The sequence below is a fragment of the Chelmon rostratus genome, chromosome 15 (assembly GCF_017976325.1).
Source record: "Chelmon rostratus isolate fCheRos1 chromosome 15, fCheRos1.pri, whole genome shotgun sequence".
NCBI classification, from domain to species: Eukaryota; Metazoa; Chordata; class Actinopteri; order Chaetodontiformes; family Chaetodontidae; genus Chelmon; species Chelmon rostratus.
In genome coordinates this window covers 19681798-19698716 of record NC_055672.1, presented here as the reverse complement: position 1 = coordinate 19698716, position 16919 = coordinate 19681798, and the positions used below count along the sequence as shown (strand labels likewise).

Genomic DNA, 16919 nt, shown 5'->3' with positions numbered 1-16919 from the left:
TGGCTGAATGCTCTTGTACAATATTTATTGATTTGTTGACAATGTTACAATATAGCATACTTCCAAAAAAACACAAAATATGAGACTGTCTGGGACAGAACAAAATGAAGTCATGGAATTATTTCATAGTGCCTCATGTTTTCACAGTCCAGATATTGTAATACAGGACACAAATCATCATCATCATCATTTTATGTTTGAAATAATACTTGTGATGTATAATACCCTTTGACATGTCACAGCAGGAAAAGCACAGGTGTAAATAATAAAGTTCACGACGGCTGAACTCCATTCAGCTGCTTCAGCTTCTTGGTGTTGTTCACTGTCATGACTCTAAGGGACACTTGAATGGAACAGAGCCACTGTTCACATGAGCAGTAAGACCTGTACTTTCCTCACCAGGACAAGTCATAATGTATGTTATGAAAAATGCCTGTAACACACACACACAGCATGCTTTTACTAGACACTTATGAGCAACATCCTCCATGTACCGAACTTGACCTATACATCTAAACAATGGTCAAATTCATACTGGCAAATTTGATGTATTCACTAGGCTGTTGTAGCAAACAAACAAATGTTGTGACAAAGATCATTGAAACCTGAAATGAAAAACGATGAGGATTTCCTCAGATAGGAGCGCAGTCAGTCAGTGGGGGTGCAGTCTTCTTCACCTAAGACTGCTTTTTTGGAAATCACAGACTCAAACTAGATCAACCAAATGGGCTGAAAAGCAGTGAAATTATGTCCCATCATAGTGTTCCTCTCATGATACCGATCAACTGAAACAATTTCACATGAGATTGGACCTAATCAGCTGCAGCATGTATGTAGCTGATATGAGTCAAGATTAAATAAAGCTCCCGAGAAGCAATATAAGTTTAATCAAGTGGCTGTCTACTATGCAGCTTTGCCTTTTGACAGGCATGACACCTGATTACTGGTGTTACAAGCTACCAGACGAGATGTGAGATAAAGCTTCAGTTTGGTGGTTTAACTTGTGTCTGCTTCACACTACATTTCCCAGGTATCACCAGTCGTACAAACCGCTGCGAGGTGCTCTCATTGGACGCTCTGTTGTTGAGGTTCGCCTCTCTGCAGGTGGCGCTCGTGTTTTTTTTTTTTTTTTTCTGTGGCCTGATGCAAACTCTTCCAAACACACTAAATAATATGCATCACTTCCTGTTGGGGGCATCAGCTGCTCCCTGAACAGTAAATGGAAATAGCCACAAAATGAACGCCATCGGCGAAGAGGGCAGCACCGAAGAGGTCCTCTGTAGACCTGGAGCAGCTCAGCAGAACAGAGACAGTAAAGTTGGGACAAGGTGAAAGCATCTGTCTGTGGTCCAACTGCTCCATCTGTCGTGTGAGACAGAATATATCACAGCCTCTGACTACAAACTCCCACACTTTATTATTTATGTATTTATTTATTTAATACAGTTATCACATAGAAGTCGTGTCCTGCCTAATCCTGGTGAAATCAAATGTCTCTGTTCTGACACCAGTTTATAGTCGACCAGCCTGCAGAATATTGCAGAAATCCACTTACTGGACATCCTAACTGTGGGTCCTGGTGGTGACTGAAAGAGCTCAAAGCCTTTCTCCAAATCCCAAGGGTGCACCTGATGCATGCATGCAACTGTAGAAATGAACTTTTATGCTTGAAGTTTAGTGGTAGGGATGTTGCAGAACAGCCAATCAGAGAATGATCTGTCTGATGTTTCTAATATGTGAAATCCAGTGATAGGAACTGTTCACTGGCTACTCATTGGTTTTTAATAGCCTGAATGCATAAAGCGAATAAAAGGCAGATGCAGACAGAGGGGTCGAGGTGCAGGGGGACAGGGCAGGTGGCTTGTGGGAAACCGAGTCCTCGGTGTGTTGATGTCAGGGGGAGGAGGGACTCCCCTGGCTGGCTCGGTGTGTATCGGTGTGTAGATGGTGAGTGGACGGCGGAGAATTCAGCCGCCGGAGGACTTTTCTCTACGAATAAAACTACTTGTTCGTGCGAGCAAAGTCACCGACGAGGACTAGCCGAGCAGGACACATGCGAAAATGCGAGAAGAAATCCAGGAAGAGAGCGTGTGCTTATTAAAAATTCAGCGCGGGAGAACAGACGTTGTCGCCCCTTCAGATGACTTGCGGCAGCGCTGAGGAGAAGCTACAGCGCCGAGCGGCTGCCAGCGTCGTTTAATGGGGTGAAACGAGGCGGAATTGTCTCGAAAAGGCGAGTCCGAAGCGTTTCTAAAGCGGCCAAAACCCAGAGGGAAGGGGAGGAGAGGGGGGCAGAGAAAACGCCCTGCTCGCCTGTTGCTGCTGCCTCCACATTCAAACTTTGTCGCCGAGTTGGAAAATGCATCTTTCGCCGAAGGGGAGGTGAGGATTCAGGTCGGACGTTGCCCACATTAGCTCAACGGCGAGCCGCTAGCAAACCGAGGGCCCGCGCCAAGTTTTTGGTTAGCGGGGACTCGCTCCGCTCCGGGGATATTTTTCTCTTCATTGTGCGCGGCAGTCCCGGTGGAGGCGATTTGGGTGGGCTGAGAGCCCAGGGCTGCTCCGCTAGGCCCACGGCCATTAGCCAGGAACAAAGAGGGTTCACATGTAAACCGCAACAGGTTGGAAAAGCGTGTACATTTTTTACTCTGACTCAACTTTGAACGACCGACGCCGCAGTCATGTCGCTCGGCGCCGAGAGGAGGATGGAAACCCGGCTGAAGAAGCTGGAGGACATGATCAGAGATCCCAGATCTGCCGTCAACCTGGAAAGTTTGCTGGTAAGTCAAGTGGAATACGCCTCATAGATTATTAATGGTGCCGTGTTGTCCAGTCACTCAGGTGTGCACGCAGTCAGGTAACGTTATGCTATTGACGCTCAGCTCCATGTCTTTTTTCTTGTCTTCCCACATTTTAACCTGCTACAGTCAGCGTTGTTTTGCATCAGACACACACTGATGCTGCGTCTTCTTTATCACTATTCATCATCTCCACCAAACTTCACAGTTACCATTCTGTCCTGAAACCAGACAGTTTGCCATAGTAGTCAATTTTTTAGGAAAATAGCCAAATATAGAGCTCCATGGTGGATGCACTGTGGAAAGGCCTGATTAATAGTTAAAGCAGGGTGCAGACAGTGCAGTTTGGGGCTCTGTGAAGCGTGTCTGCAGATTAGGATTAACTACTGCAGAATGTCTCTCTTGGTGTGTTTACGGAGACTAATATTTCCGGCTAAAACTCCCTCCTGGACTAACATTTGGGCCCACCAGACAAGGATAGCCCCCCTACCCCTACTAGATCTGCACACCTCTGCTGGTCTTCTTGCACGGGTGGGTGATCAAGAATGTCCACCCATTGCCAAACTTTTTATTGTTTTTTAAACTCTAACCATGCCTGAGTCAAAGCCCATAAATCTTAAAATGTCTCTATATATATTTACATACCAGTGTCTGGAAACTAGAATGATACAACTTAGGCTCCAGCCTTATTTCTGGCGAATTAAAAACTGTTGAATCACCCCAACAAACAAACTAGAGGCGATGTTGTCTTTGGCATGATTGGTTGATAAGATGCATAACTTCTGAATCATAACTCCTTTGAATATGCCTTCATACATATGTTAAACTAAACCCTCAACCTGACATGTCCAAGCTGACAGCTCAGTTATGTTCCATCTCTAAATGTTACTCTAAAACCTACAGAAATGCCGATCGATTACCATTTGCATGCAGCATGTGAGTCATAGCGATTCCACTTAAAGGTATTTCTGTCTTGCTTTCCCACATATGTTTGTGGGAAGCGAGCTGATGCATTTCCAACACTGTTTCCTCAGTGATGCTCAGAAGTGGTGAGATTTCTCCAGTTGTTAAGCGGCAAAGGCTCATGTCCCTGTTTTTTACGCTCGGATGATTTTATCATCTTTATACAGCCCTTCATTTTTTGACCATCAGAAGATGGATGAGTCTGATCTGATTACCTAATTTCCTTTACCGACACAGTCTGATGATCTGTCATATCAGATACAGAAACCAAGGGAGCTCATTGTCCCCTTTTGCAAACAACGTTAAAGCTTTCTTCTGGAGAGCAAAGTTATATTATTCGACAAAGGACCAGTTTTCAGTGGAGACGAGACAAAATTATAATAGTCTGAACTAGGGATGCACCGATCCGATCCTGATATGATATATTGGTACCTGGATCTTGTATCAGTGACGTGAATGTTTTGTTTTTACCAAGATACTTGTTCATACGACCTGCATTGTGATTGAATTTAGCACATTTGTTTGCAATAGCTTGTGATTTAACTACCAAATCCTGGAGCACAATTATTATTATTATTGTAATATATATAACTAAATTGAGTGACAGTGAGGCATACAGCTCATTAATTAAATACTACGGTAAATAACCAAATTCAGGTGTCGGAATCAGAAGTGACAAAAAGGGGATCGTGCATCCCCCATCTCTGAACGGGGTCTGGTGGAGAAGTCCCTTTGCCGAGTTTTGCGATGACTTAAAGTTGCGTAAGGCAGTGGAAAAATCCTCCCACTATACCAGTGTATATCGTGACATTTCCTGAAACAGGAAAGAAGCTCGTCTGACACTTTAGATCAACCCTGTTTTCCCCTAAATACAGGAGATTCTGGTGTTGGTTATGGACGTTTCTCCACAGGAACTAACAAGTCTGAACTCGAGGGAAAGTGCTTTGAATGCTCTGGTCAGAGAAGGCTCCAATGTCTGGACACAAAGACGCTGTTTTTAAACCCTCACCTCCAACTGTAATTCAGAGCCGGCACAGTGTCACGGCAGCTACTTTAGCTGAAACGCTACATCCGTGTTAGTGCTGGTGTTTAAATTTCTGGGCCCCCTAACTGGATCTGACAGAGGGCAAACACACTGTCAGGTCTATCTTAAAAAGCATCACCTCACCCCTTTTAATGGGCCCCATCTAGCTTGGGGCCCCTGTACATACCCTTCCCTGCCCTCCCCCTCTCCACTACTTGAGACACTCCCGGCCTATTCCCTCTTCCCTTAAAACATTCGGCAGAATACTTGCTCGAGCACCGGTGGTGTTTACTTCCTGCACGCGAGCCGGAGAGATAGAGGTGTTGAGTGTTCGAGACAAAAGTTGAGTGGGAAGCATGCGTAGGAGAGAACAGGCTGCAGTTTTCCATTTTTAGCAGCCTCGGCACTGTCGCTGGGATCAAGAAGTTTTGCTGCTCGCGGTGGGATTCAAATACACACACACAAACACTGAGGGCTCAGAAATGTCCTTTTTTGCAGGTGGGATAAAAACATGCATACTCTAAGTGCCTTAATAATTGCTCACAGGCTCGTATTCGGTAAACAGTGAATCACAAATCCCCTGCTATTGTGGCATAGCAACAGCGTTAAAAAAAAACCTCAGCTGAAGCAGCTTTGTTGACTATTATACAGTATAATCTCCTAAATAACAGCTTACTGGAAGAAACTCAGTAATTAATTTCAGGTTTGTACTTTCCAGTCGACTTGAAGCTAGATGTGTTCAGGACTTGCCAAGGAGCAGTGGGCTGACTACCCTGAGGATACAGAAAGCTGACAGGGAGGAATCTGCAGCATCTGTCGAGTAAACTCAGTGACCTTCCTGTCAAGAAAGCTGACCCTTTATAAGCTGCGATGTACAGTATTAGCAGAAATTCCTCTGTAAACATTTTTTTTTCTTCTGCGATGAACCCTTAATTCACACCTGCCTCCAAAAAACAGCAGAAAACCCAGCAAAAATGACAAAAATAGTGCTTTAATGATGCGCACTGCGCTCGTATATGAACTCTCAATCACTACATCGCCTCTATCAGCATTCGATCGAGTGTAACCTGAAGTCTCAGCAACCTTCCTCCTTAGCAAACTGCAGTGATCATTATTTGGCAGCACACCACTGCTGACTGAAGTACTGGACTTATTTGCCAGCTCCCAAGTACAGGGAGCGATTGTCGAGGGCAAGCAAAAGAAAGGGCATTTTTCGAGATAAAGAAAAATATGGACGCTTGATTGCGAGTCACATAAGTTGCCGTTCTGCCGTGCTAAAGGAAATGACCTCAGAGAGTAAATAGTTGGCTGCTATATATGGGGCTCAAAGTCCCAGCGAGTGACTGCACGTTCCCCTTTCACTTTTCAGCCTTATCTCCCTCTCTCTGGCTCTGCTTCTCTCTCAGCCTGCGGCTCAGCCCCTCCTCTCAGGCATGTTAAACACACTGCAGGTATTTTAACTGTAGCCCCGGGCCAAAGCCTTTGGATTCAGCTGCGGACCTGATAGTGCCAGACCACTTCATGCACAGCACTTAAATGCGAACGACATGAGATGTGGATAGCTCAGGAGTTGGCCTGATGTCTTGCAGATCATCTCTTGGGGGCTGTCCCTGGCTGCCTCTTCTCTGTTCATTAAATCTGATCCTCACCTTACTTAGCGTTAGGTGACAGAGCCATTTAATAGCTAAATGCATGTTTATTCACTCCAGTCCCTCCACTCCCTTTTCCTCACTTTGTTTCTTTCATCCATCTTCATTCACTTATGTTCCCTTATTCCTTTTTTTGTTCACTCACCTCCCACCTACATCACTCTTGTTCTGACCCAGCATCTCCTGTCCCCTTCTCACTTTTTCTTCTCTGTTACTTTCCATTACCCTTATCTTACCGGCCCACCCTCCCGTACTGGAACTTCTTCCTTTAATGTGTAGCTCTTGAAGGAGGTGGTGATAACCCCTGTGTGTCTTGTTCTCTGTCTTTGCCCCGATAGTCAACCTGAGTGTCCGCTTCGTCTCTGGAGTGCAGTTGAGTTGCTCTCAGCCAAGCAGCAGCAGCTCTGGCCTCAGTGTGCTAGCTGGATAGAAACACTGCCTTATAAGGCACTGGGGACGGTGGCCTCGGCCAATTTTTTTTTTTCCTGCTAAACGAGCCAGTCTCTCTGCTCCACACCTCCTCTAGAGAGACGGTCGGGCCTCTCCGCAGTCTTTTTTTGGTTTTTGCTCCACACCAGTGAAGAAGACCCGCCGTCTTCCGGGTGTGCAAGCCCTGCAGAGGTCTTAAAATGTCACACTTCACTGCAGCTATGTACCGTCTGGTCCTCTGTAGTGGCCAGAGCTTAGAGACTTTGTCTGGGATTGCCCTGTTAATGAAAGCCACAGATGGCCCACCTGGAGTTTTTCTAAATATCTGTGATCATCTTTGTCTCAGGGCTTTAGTTTGAATTATTTTTCTATTTCACTTACTCATGTTGTCTCTGTACAAAGTCATTTGAAATATAGTCCTTCAATGAACAGCTTGACATTTTGGGATATAGGCTTATCTGCTTTCTTGCCAATACTTAGATGAGAAGCTTGATACCTCTCATGTCTGTATGGTGAGTATGTAGCTACAGCCAGCAGCCAGTTATCTTGGCTTAGCACAAAGACCGCAAACGGGGACAAACTGCTAGCCTGGCTCTGCCTGAAAGTAACAAAATCTACCTACCAGCAGCTCTCAAGCTTCCTTATTAACATGCTATGTCTTGTTTAATCTGTACAAAAGCCGGAAATGTTTTATGTGGGGTTATGCGTGAAGATTTTTTGGCCATATGACTTCCTGGAGTCTCCACTGGCTGCCTGGCAACCGAGCTGTAAGACTCCAGGGATTTACTGCACCTGATGAGAACCAACAGCTAAATGCAGCAATTTACTTCAAAAAGTATACGCTTTTTATTCATTCTATTGTGCATTTTCTTTACCACTTTTCTATGCAGTATAGTGCAGCATAGCAGTGATGCTTCTGAAATGGAATTCAGAAAGACTGACATGTGATGAGCATTGTTTATGGATATACGACCCACGATATACAGTCTCGAGAAGTTTATAATGCAACTTTTGCCTATGATTTGGTGTTAAAGAAGCAAACAGAAGTCACAATAAATAGTAATATTGAATCGGCATCTAAGTAACATGACGGCATTGGACTGGGAGATAAACTTATCTTCCCAGCCCTCATGTATAATTTCCTGTAAAATCACAACAAATAAGATAGAAAGTGTTAATTACTGAATTAAAAAGTCACATTAGTGGTTTTATAAGGTGCTGTGTGGCACATTGTTTATTAGCTATATCTGAACAGGCGAGACTGTAATTGGTTTCCCAGCTGGTGTCATTGATCAGACAGCTGCTTACTGTGTACTGTTAGTTATAAAACTAAAAGTACTGTCATGGGAACAAAATGACAGTACTGTCTTGTTAGTTTGCTTTAAAAGGTAAAAGTATCGCCAGCCTGCTGTAAAACATTCATTACCAACTGAGCAAAAACAATCAAAGTCCAGCACACACACACACACATGCACATCTTGAACAAATAGAACAAGACATGAGCAGGTCCAAGATCCACCTTACTGTGATGTGAAAAGTAATGGGATAAATGAGGGAGAACTTAATCTCCAGCGGTTAATGGGTATGCTGTGTGTCCCGAACAATTGAAATACTGCTTAATGTCAAATTATTATTACTGCTACGCTACAGCCGGTCCTATGATGAACCTAAACTGCTGTGAATCTCTTCCATTCTCATTATATGACATTTGGACTAGAAGCAAAGCTGGACCGGTATGTCTCCATGTGTTCACAAAGGTATATGGTTCTCATGTGAAAGGAAATGTATACACCCGAAGATTTGTCTTAATCTGGTGGATCTTCTTGTCTAGACATAAAGACTGGCTGAGATAATGTGGCTGTGCACACAGCCTTCAACAACAACGCTTTTGGACATCACAGCTCTGAGGATTTGACTCTAGAAGAACTGTCACTTGCCACACTGATTGCACTCACGTAAAGAGCGTTATGCAAAAGCTCACATTGTGGTTGACAGCGGCTGAATACGCAGATCTTGTTGTTAAATTCTTGTTGTTGCCTTGTGCAAATTCTTCACCCCGTGATGCGAGTGTTAAAGAGTTTGATACCTGAGTCTCGGTGTATTTTTAGTTTGAAACGAGGGTGTGAGTGAGCAGAGAAGAGAAGAGAACAGGAGTCTCCCACGCATAAACCATCCATCTGGCCTCTGCGTTATCTTTCCATCACAACCTGCTGGTGAAACACAGCCTCCCACACACGTACACGCGCTTCCTCTCACGCACGCGCCTATTTGTGCACAGGCTCGGGTATTCACAGACGCACACTTGTGTTCGTTTTCACAAGCAAACATGTTATTAGCTTAATCTTAGCAACACACCAGCTGCATTGTGTGCAACCAGCAGCAACGGTCGAACAATACAGCACATTACCAACCAGCTATGGATCGTCAGCGAGTTCATGCTGCTTTCATTTCCTTCAGCAAACCCAAACAAGAGCGTTTGTGTACGTGTGGCGAGTTCAGCCCAGCAGTGTTTTATTGTTGAGGCTGGCAGTTATGATTCAAATGGTTTGGGCCAATACAAGAAATATTTATATACAAATTAAACCATGTTCATGCAAAAGGGTTGAGACTGAAACCCTTAATTGAAACCCAGGCTAATGATGTCATTCAAGCATGCATATGCTTTTTTTATTGCAAATTGGCCCTCCTTATCTATTCATGGCAGGGCAACTGGGGTTCTTTATTGCTTTAGATAAGGAGTTATGTGACAAACACATGAGAACATAATTAAACAAATAAGGATTGATTTAAGTATTTTGGTTCCAGCTTCTCAAATGTGACTTTTTTTTTTGGTTTTCTCAACCCTTTCAAGATGATAAAAAGAATTTATTTAGACACATGGTTGGACAAAACATCATTAGACAACACCATGGGCTGTGGGAACTTGTGATAAGTAGTCTTTGCCTTTTTTTGCCATTTTATAATTAAGAAAATAATCAGATCATTCCTGTTCAAGAGTAAAGATAAAAAGTGTTTTTCTCCCATATCATATTTTTTCCCTCGAGGGATGTTTCAGAGGCTGGTAGGAGTGAAGCTACCCAATATTTTGCAAGACAAAAGCAAAATTTGTGGGGTTCTTTACTCCCAGATTGGGACCACTTGGGGTTAATTGATAATGAAAATAAGTGTTAGTTGCAGACCTTCTGAATCGAAACCAGCAGACAAGTTGTTCTTGACACCTGATATATCAGGTTGTAAATGTGTTCATTTTGATAGAACACGGACAAAAATGTTGGAAAAGATTAGCCAGTCCTCACGCTGCCACTGTAATGCCCACCCCAGACATGACTTCATTTTTCTAAGTGGAACATTATGAGTATTTAGAAAGCTCAGTTTAAGGTTAACATACTGCAGGACCTTATGTACATGCTGTCCTCCCTTTGCTGTGTATTTTTTCTGGCACATTCCTCCGTATACTTTATAATAAAGCAGGGGTGCCAAAAATTCATAGGCCACAGGAGCATGGGACAGAAATCTGTCAAATGCAAGAGTAAGACATACTCTTGTTATTCCCCGCGGAGACATTAGCTGTGCTATTTGTGAGCCTCCGCAAGATTCCTGCTGTTGTGTCTTTCTTGGAGCGTTTACGGGCCCTGCCTGGCACGGTCCCCTCAATCTGCCCGGCCCACCGTTTATCCCCACAACTATTTTTAAAACGGCTGGAATTCAATCAAAACATTAACTTTCTGCTCAATCCTTTTAAAGCCCAGAGAAGTGCTGCTTGTTTTCTGTTCCACATGCCCAGTGAGATGGGTATGAGGGGAGGAAGAGGGTTTTTTTTTGGGAGGGGAGAGAAATAACTGCAAATGGGGCAGGGAGCGTTGTGTTGCGAGAGAGGCATTCAACAGTTGGGTTTGCCCGCTCTGTGTTAAACTCCTTTCAGGTAAACATCATCACATTCCTGACTGGTGGATCCACGTGGCTTTTTATGGGGTGATAAAGAGTGGAAGCAGGCAAAGGGAGATTGACAGCTCCATAATGTCAAGAGCAGGTTGGGTAAATACAATGGAAGAGAATAGAATGTGCCGAAACAGAGTGCTTATAAAACTCCTGCCTGCTGCTCCTCTGTAGCTTCAACTGGTTTCAACTCTTTGTATTTTGCAGAAGTTGCTAAGCAACCAGCCATAACCCATTGGCTGGATTACAGTATACATAGAATGCTAGAGTGCTGTCTAATGGACACACAACAACACATGCTGATAAGCCTAGCTGCACAGACACTGCTATCTGCTCAGGAAGACATTACTGTAAGTTGCACAGGGAAGTGTGCCGTATATCAAGCTTGCGTGTGACATCATGGTTTGTAATTATTTAGATCCACCGTTACCAAAAAAAACCCTGTTCGCTTTGATTTAAGTCGAGCATTGCTGTGGACAAGGAAGGGAGGATCAGTGGTTGTCTGAAATAGATCCAGATGTGTCAGATGCATTAAAGTTTAAATTGTCGATTCAGCTTCACACTTCGCAGACACTTGTCAGTTATTTAATATTTATAAATAGCCGCTTCAGCTGAGTAGCTGAGAAATGTCCTCCAGAGTCTTGTTGGCACTTTTTTTTTGTACAGTAACACTAATGGATGCAAATTTGGAAGAGCTCTGTCTCTTGTGTAACTCCAATGCACTGAACAGCTCATTATGTATGACCCACAAGGTCCCTGTGACTCATGCTGTCTTGAAATGTCTGCTAATGTGTTCAGCGAAGGTGTTTTAAAGGGGAATGCCATTTTCACAAGCCGCAAACACTGGGCCCAGTGACACGTCTGTAGATGCTGCTTTCCCTTTGTCTCCACCCAAGTAAGCCAAGCAGTGTTAAAGTGCAGTTTGATTTGCCAAACAAAAAAAAAAACAGTGTCTCATGAAGATCTACCAACATCGCTTCACTTCTTCACCGCAGAGCCACCGGCACTTCTCGCCGTCACCAGGGCAACATGTATTTATTTATTTATCCATCCTCCACACTTGATTCATCTTGTTTAGCGGAGGGGATGTAGACACGGCAGCAAAGGAATAATACGGCACCAAGAGGTCCAGTTTGTAGATATGGAGTGTTTGCTACATGCCTGTAGTGAGTCCAAGTGTTGCAACAGAGTGTTTACTTTGTATTTTTCGTGGCAACTGTCGAACACGACGAAGAACTTGTCATCTATTTCATGTCCAAAGTAGGAAATGTGTAAAGTGGATCCCCTTTGCCTTGGACTCTTTCTGCTTTGGTACAGAGCACTAACTTCCTCTACCTGCCATGATGTTTTGTTGTTCTTTTTTGGAATTGTTACACCTCCAACCTGTGACATGTGAATATGTAAATGTCTGATTATTATTGGAATATAATAATTATTTTGTTTGTTTCCATCCATTGCATTGGACAGAAAAGTCATGTTACCACATGTGACCTGTCCCAGCTGTGTCCAGCTGTTCCGCCTCTGCAAACCATCAACCTTTTTGCCTGTGGACGCAAAACCGAGAGACAGTTAGGCATGTTTTATTGCTGAAAGTAGTTTGCAACCCCTGTCAATTCACTTCAAGTGACCTGAAACACGCTGTGGTTTATAGTTTGCTTATTTGCTTCTGAGGAATCAGCTCAGCCATGCGGATAGTTGTGAAAGTTTTCATTTTTAGATTTTAGAAACTGACAGGACTTTTTTCTCCGGCATCTAACAGACTTCAGCCCACAACCTCAGGCTGCTGTGGTTTGGATCGTGAGTTGCTATGAAACCATATGATTAAATGGTAATAGCAATAAATCTATTATTTAATCAATACACAAGCATTCAATTCTCATAAAAGCACAGACGTGCGTGCAGCTTCAGTGTTTACAGTTTAAACTTTTCACAGCATTGGAAACTAAATGCATGATTTATTTGAGGCTTGTAGCATTTTGAAAATATCTGAGGTGCATCGTTGCTGCTTCATGCAGTGACTGCTCAACCTTCTGCTTCTTAGAACTACAGTATAACAGATGTACTCCTGGCATCACACACTGTGACTAACTGGAAGTGACAGATGATGCTGTGCATAGAGTCTGTAGTTATTTTGGAGATACAGGTACAAAACCATAGATACTATATAACAGCCAGTCAAGATGTCACACATGGTTGCATGTTCTTCTTCCTGGTTACTGACTCATCTAAGTCTGACATGTAGAAAAAGGGCAAAGTGAATTCATAATAAAACTTACAAAATGAAAAAAGGATATCACCTGTGGTTGGTGCAGTTGTTTCCTCTGGAACATGACACAACCATAGTGTCACAGATTAGCTACCACAGCGGTGTCACCGTTTAGAAGTGACCTCAGTGACACATAAAGACGTCATGGACCTGCAACGTGTATATGCATGAATCAACAAGTAAGTGTCAAAAAATGACTGGGCATTGATTTTAGCTGTGCTTAATGCATTTACTGTAGCTTTAAAGATGTTTTGGTAAACTGCATGTCTGAACAATACTGTCGAGGATGCATTGTATACATGGTGATACCTGTAGCTGCCATGCATGCCTACTTTTTTTTTTTTTTTTTTTTTTGCTGGAGACGAAAGGCAGAGGAGCAGCAGCAGCTGAGAATGCTGCCTCAGAGGAAATGACTTGCACACAGGGACTGGCTTCATGACACAGTGAAATTATCTGCCAGCCCTGGGGCGGGGTGGATCATTTCCTGTATCACCGTGCTCGCGGGGAGATCCTCGTGCATGTGTGTGTGTGTGTGTGCACACGCAGCCGGCAACCCCTCTCCACCCCCGGCGTGTGTGTTTTTTCCCTTAAATAGTAGTTTTGTGTGAGGTCAGTCCTTTAATGGGGAAGTGAAGTTGATATGATGAAACGGAGTGTGCAGCTCACTGCCGACTGACTGCGGCCGAGCGGGGGAACGATGGAGGGAGCAGGAGGAAAGGCAGATAAGACAGAGGGAGAGCAGCAGAAAAGGGCAAAAGAGACGAGGGGAAAGTGGAGGAGAATTGAGTACAAAGGAAGTGAGTGAAACATGAAGCACTGTGCCATCCTGCCTACTGCTGTAATGGGCGGAGAATAAGAAGAGAGAGAAAAAAGACAAGTTTGAAATGTACCAGTTCAGACCAGTGGGTCAGAGTGAGGTTCTTGTGCTCTCTGTTAGCTTGGTGTTTCAAACAGCTCCTCATTGACCGTTCAGGAATGCGTAGCTGACAAAAGTTGATAGATGACTTCCTTATTGTAACACACTGTAACGATTAGGGGTTTGCACCAGTCTGTCTTTTGCTTATTTAATGGTTTCCCTACATTGCCCTGGGTCAAACTATATCCATGATAAAATGACTGAATGCTACAAATAGTCAGCTTGTGTTCTGTCAACCAGACATGCTGCTGCAGTGCTGCAGTCCAGTTCCCAGCCTCTGTCCCAGCCTCTGAGCACCTAGCTGAAGCTAACTGTCTGGAAGTGGACAGATTATGTGTCAACTAACAGCCTTTGCATTACAACACCTCTATCACAGACAGCATTCACACACATACAGTTATGCATGACCATTATTGCAAATGTCCAACAACATGAAGCAACCTTTTGCGATGCAGTAGAATCTTTCAGAAACCGATGTGTTGACTAATATCGTCAGCTGACACGTTATTTCCTGTGAGTTGTCCATAAGAAGTTATTTCTTGTTGTGTTCAGGCAGAAATATGAGGAAAGTCGCAGTTCTTGACCAGTGACTCCTCATGATGTGGAGATGACTTCATCTCTCTGAGACTGACTGTTTTCAAACGGTCACAGAAACAGTGTGCTCATCATTTGTCAGCAGATGAATGTCATTGACAGAACCAAGTGGGCTGCTGATGAGTCATCCTGTCTCTGTGTGTCTCTTTCTGTCTCTCTGTCTCTCTATCTAGCTCTCTCTTCAAAGCCAACAGCTAAAACAATTTTCTTTGTGCGTGTAGTTGCTGTTTATGTATCCAGTCTGTCAAGTTGATCACTGTTGAATGAAACGCTGGGGTGAAGCTGAAGTTTTCCCTCAGCCTTGCTGGGTACCAGTGATGTGTGACTGTTTTTGTTTCGTGCAGTAAAATACGGAAAATAAACTCTCCTTAGAAATAGTGGTCAGTAATTTGAATGTAGGCCTGCATCATGTCTGTCCTACACTCCACTGTGTTTATTGAGCACAATGTGTTCTCCTGTCGGCTTTGCTTCATGTTTTGCGTTTCGGAGAGTGTGGTGATCATTAGAAGTTAGAGAGTTAAGGACGTCAGCGAGGAATGACACATTTCCTCTGCAGCTGGGCAGTATCAGACATTGTGCAAAATCATGAATACATTTTGTCCAGGATTTGGCCAAATGATTAGAATCTACTGTGAATTTTAAATAAACAATAAATAATTTGACACTTAAGATGTGATTCTTCACATCAGCCTCATAATCCCTGTGTTGTCCAGATGAATACTGATGAATGGAGAACACACTTCTCATTTTGTCATTGATTAGTCATGTTTCATTTGCAGCGCACACACACTCTTCTATGCAAAGAATGCGTTACAATTTGTGCTTGTGACATCTCACTTATTCATGTTATTATGTGCTTGAAAAAAGTGATAAGGGCAGTTGAAGGTCTTAAAAATACTCCGTGATAGCACACAAACGCAATCTGCTCATCTTATTTTCATTTTATGTTGTTGATGTCTGATGGACATCTGATGATGGCGCAGGTCCTGGTTCCCACTGTTCATTCTCCAATAGACACTGTAAATGCATGATAGTGATGAGACCCATTCTACTATTTCATTTGTGTCATCATTCATGGTTTTGATGAGGTGCACAAATGTTTGCAGATACACTGATTGGCCAAAAGTCAGTGTACACCCCTCTTAATTATTGAGGTCAGGTAAATCTAGCCACACACGGCCATGCAATCTCCACAAACATTTGGAATGGGCTGGAAAGAGCTTAGTGACTTTAAAATGGCACTGTCATTGAATGCCACCTTTGCCAGAAGTGAAATTTCTCGTTTCTGAAAAACTAGATCATCCATGGTCAACTCTAAGAACTATTGTTGTGAAGCGGAAATGTCGAGGAGCAAAAGCAGCTCAGCCCCGAAATAGTAGACCACGCAAATTCAAAGCGGGGCCAACTAGTACTAAAGGGCGCAGCATGTAGAAGTCGAACTTCCTCTGAAAAATTCAAACAGCCCTTTGCTGTTCCAGCATGTTTCTCTGTGCACAAAGCAGGGTCCATGAAGTCATGGTGAGACAAATTTGGTGTTGAAGACCTCAACCGACCTCTACCCCATTAAACACCTTTGTGAGGAATTAGAACATTGCAGGCCAGGCCAACTCATTCAATACACACAGATGCTCTTTTGAGTGAATTGCCACCAAGTCTGTCACTTGTGGGTCTAATGGGAAAACCTTCTCAGAAGAGTGGTGGCTGTTAGCCGCAAAGGGGGGGTCCAACTCCATATTAATGCTCATGGTTTTAGAATAGGATGTCCAGCACCAGCACTGCAGGTGTGATGGTCAGGTGTCCACTGACTTTTGGCCATATAGTGTAGCTGTCAACGATGCACTTCGTTCTATGTTTTCTATTGGCGCTGACTGTTGATTAATCGTTCTTTCTTTCTCTTCAGGACTCCATAAACGCCCTGGTCTTAGACTTAGACTACCCTGCACTCCGCAAGAACAAAAACATCGAAACCTTCCTAAACAGATGTAAGTAGTTTTGTGTGGGACAGAGGGAGACAGAGGACATTCACCTTTGTTTAGGATGACATTTGTTGTTGTGGTCTGTTCACACCTTTATTCACTGATTCTTTATTCTCCTTATACTCAGATGAGAAAGTCATTAGACAGACTCGGGATCTCCAGATGAAGTCTGAAGACTTTGACAGAGTTAAAGTCATTGGTCGAGGGGCGTTTGGTGAAGTTCAACTGGTGAGTATTGGTTTTAAACAAGTGGTCTGGAGATTAGAAATGCATTGGAAAAGATACAGTGCCTCTTATTTCTAGTCATCATTCATTCAGAATGCAAAATGTACATTTACTCAACAGCACTGAATTGAAAACATGGAATT

General features: G+C 43.5%; 1 protein-coding gene across 2 annotated transcripts in view; it reads left to right on the top strand.

Annotated features, from left to right (window-relative positions):
- The first annotated feature begins 1932 nt into the window (after positions 1-1932).
- Positions 1933-16919, top strand: part of rock2a (rho-associated, coiled-coil containing protein kinase 2a) — a 32510-nt gene continuing 17523 nt past the window's right edge. For both annotated transcript variants that reach the window (XM_041953148.1, XM_041953149.1), the window contains exons 1-3: positions 1933-2780; positions 16476-16557; positions 16679-16779. In XM_041953148.1, coding sequence (XP_041809082.1) covers positions 2682-2780; positions 16476-16557; positions 16679-16779 — 282 coding nt within the window. In that variant the 5' untranslated portion in view covers positions 1933-2681. The remainder of the gene's footprint in view (positions 2781-16475; positions 16558-16678; positions 16780-16919) is intronic.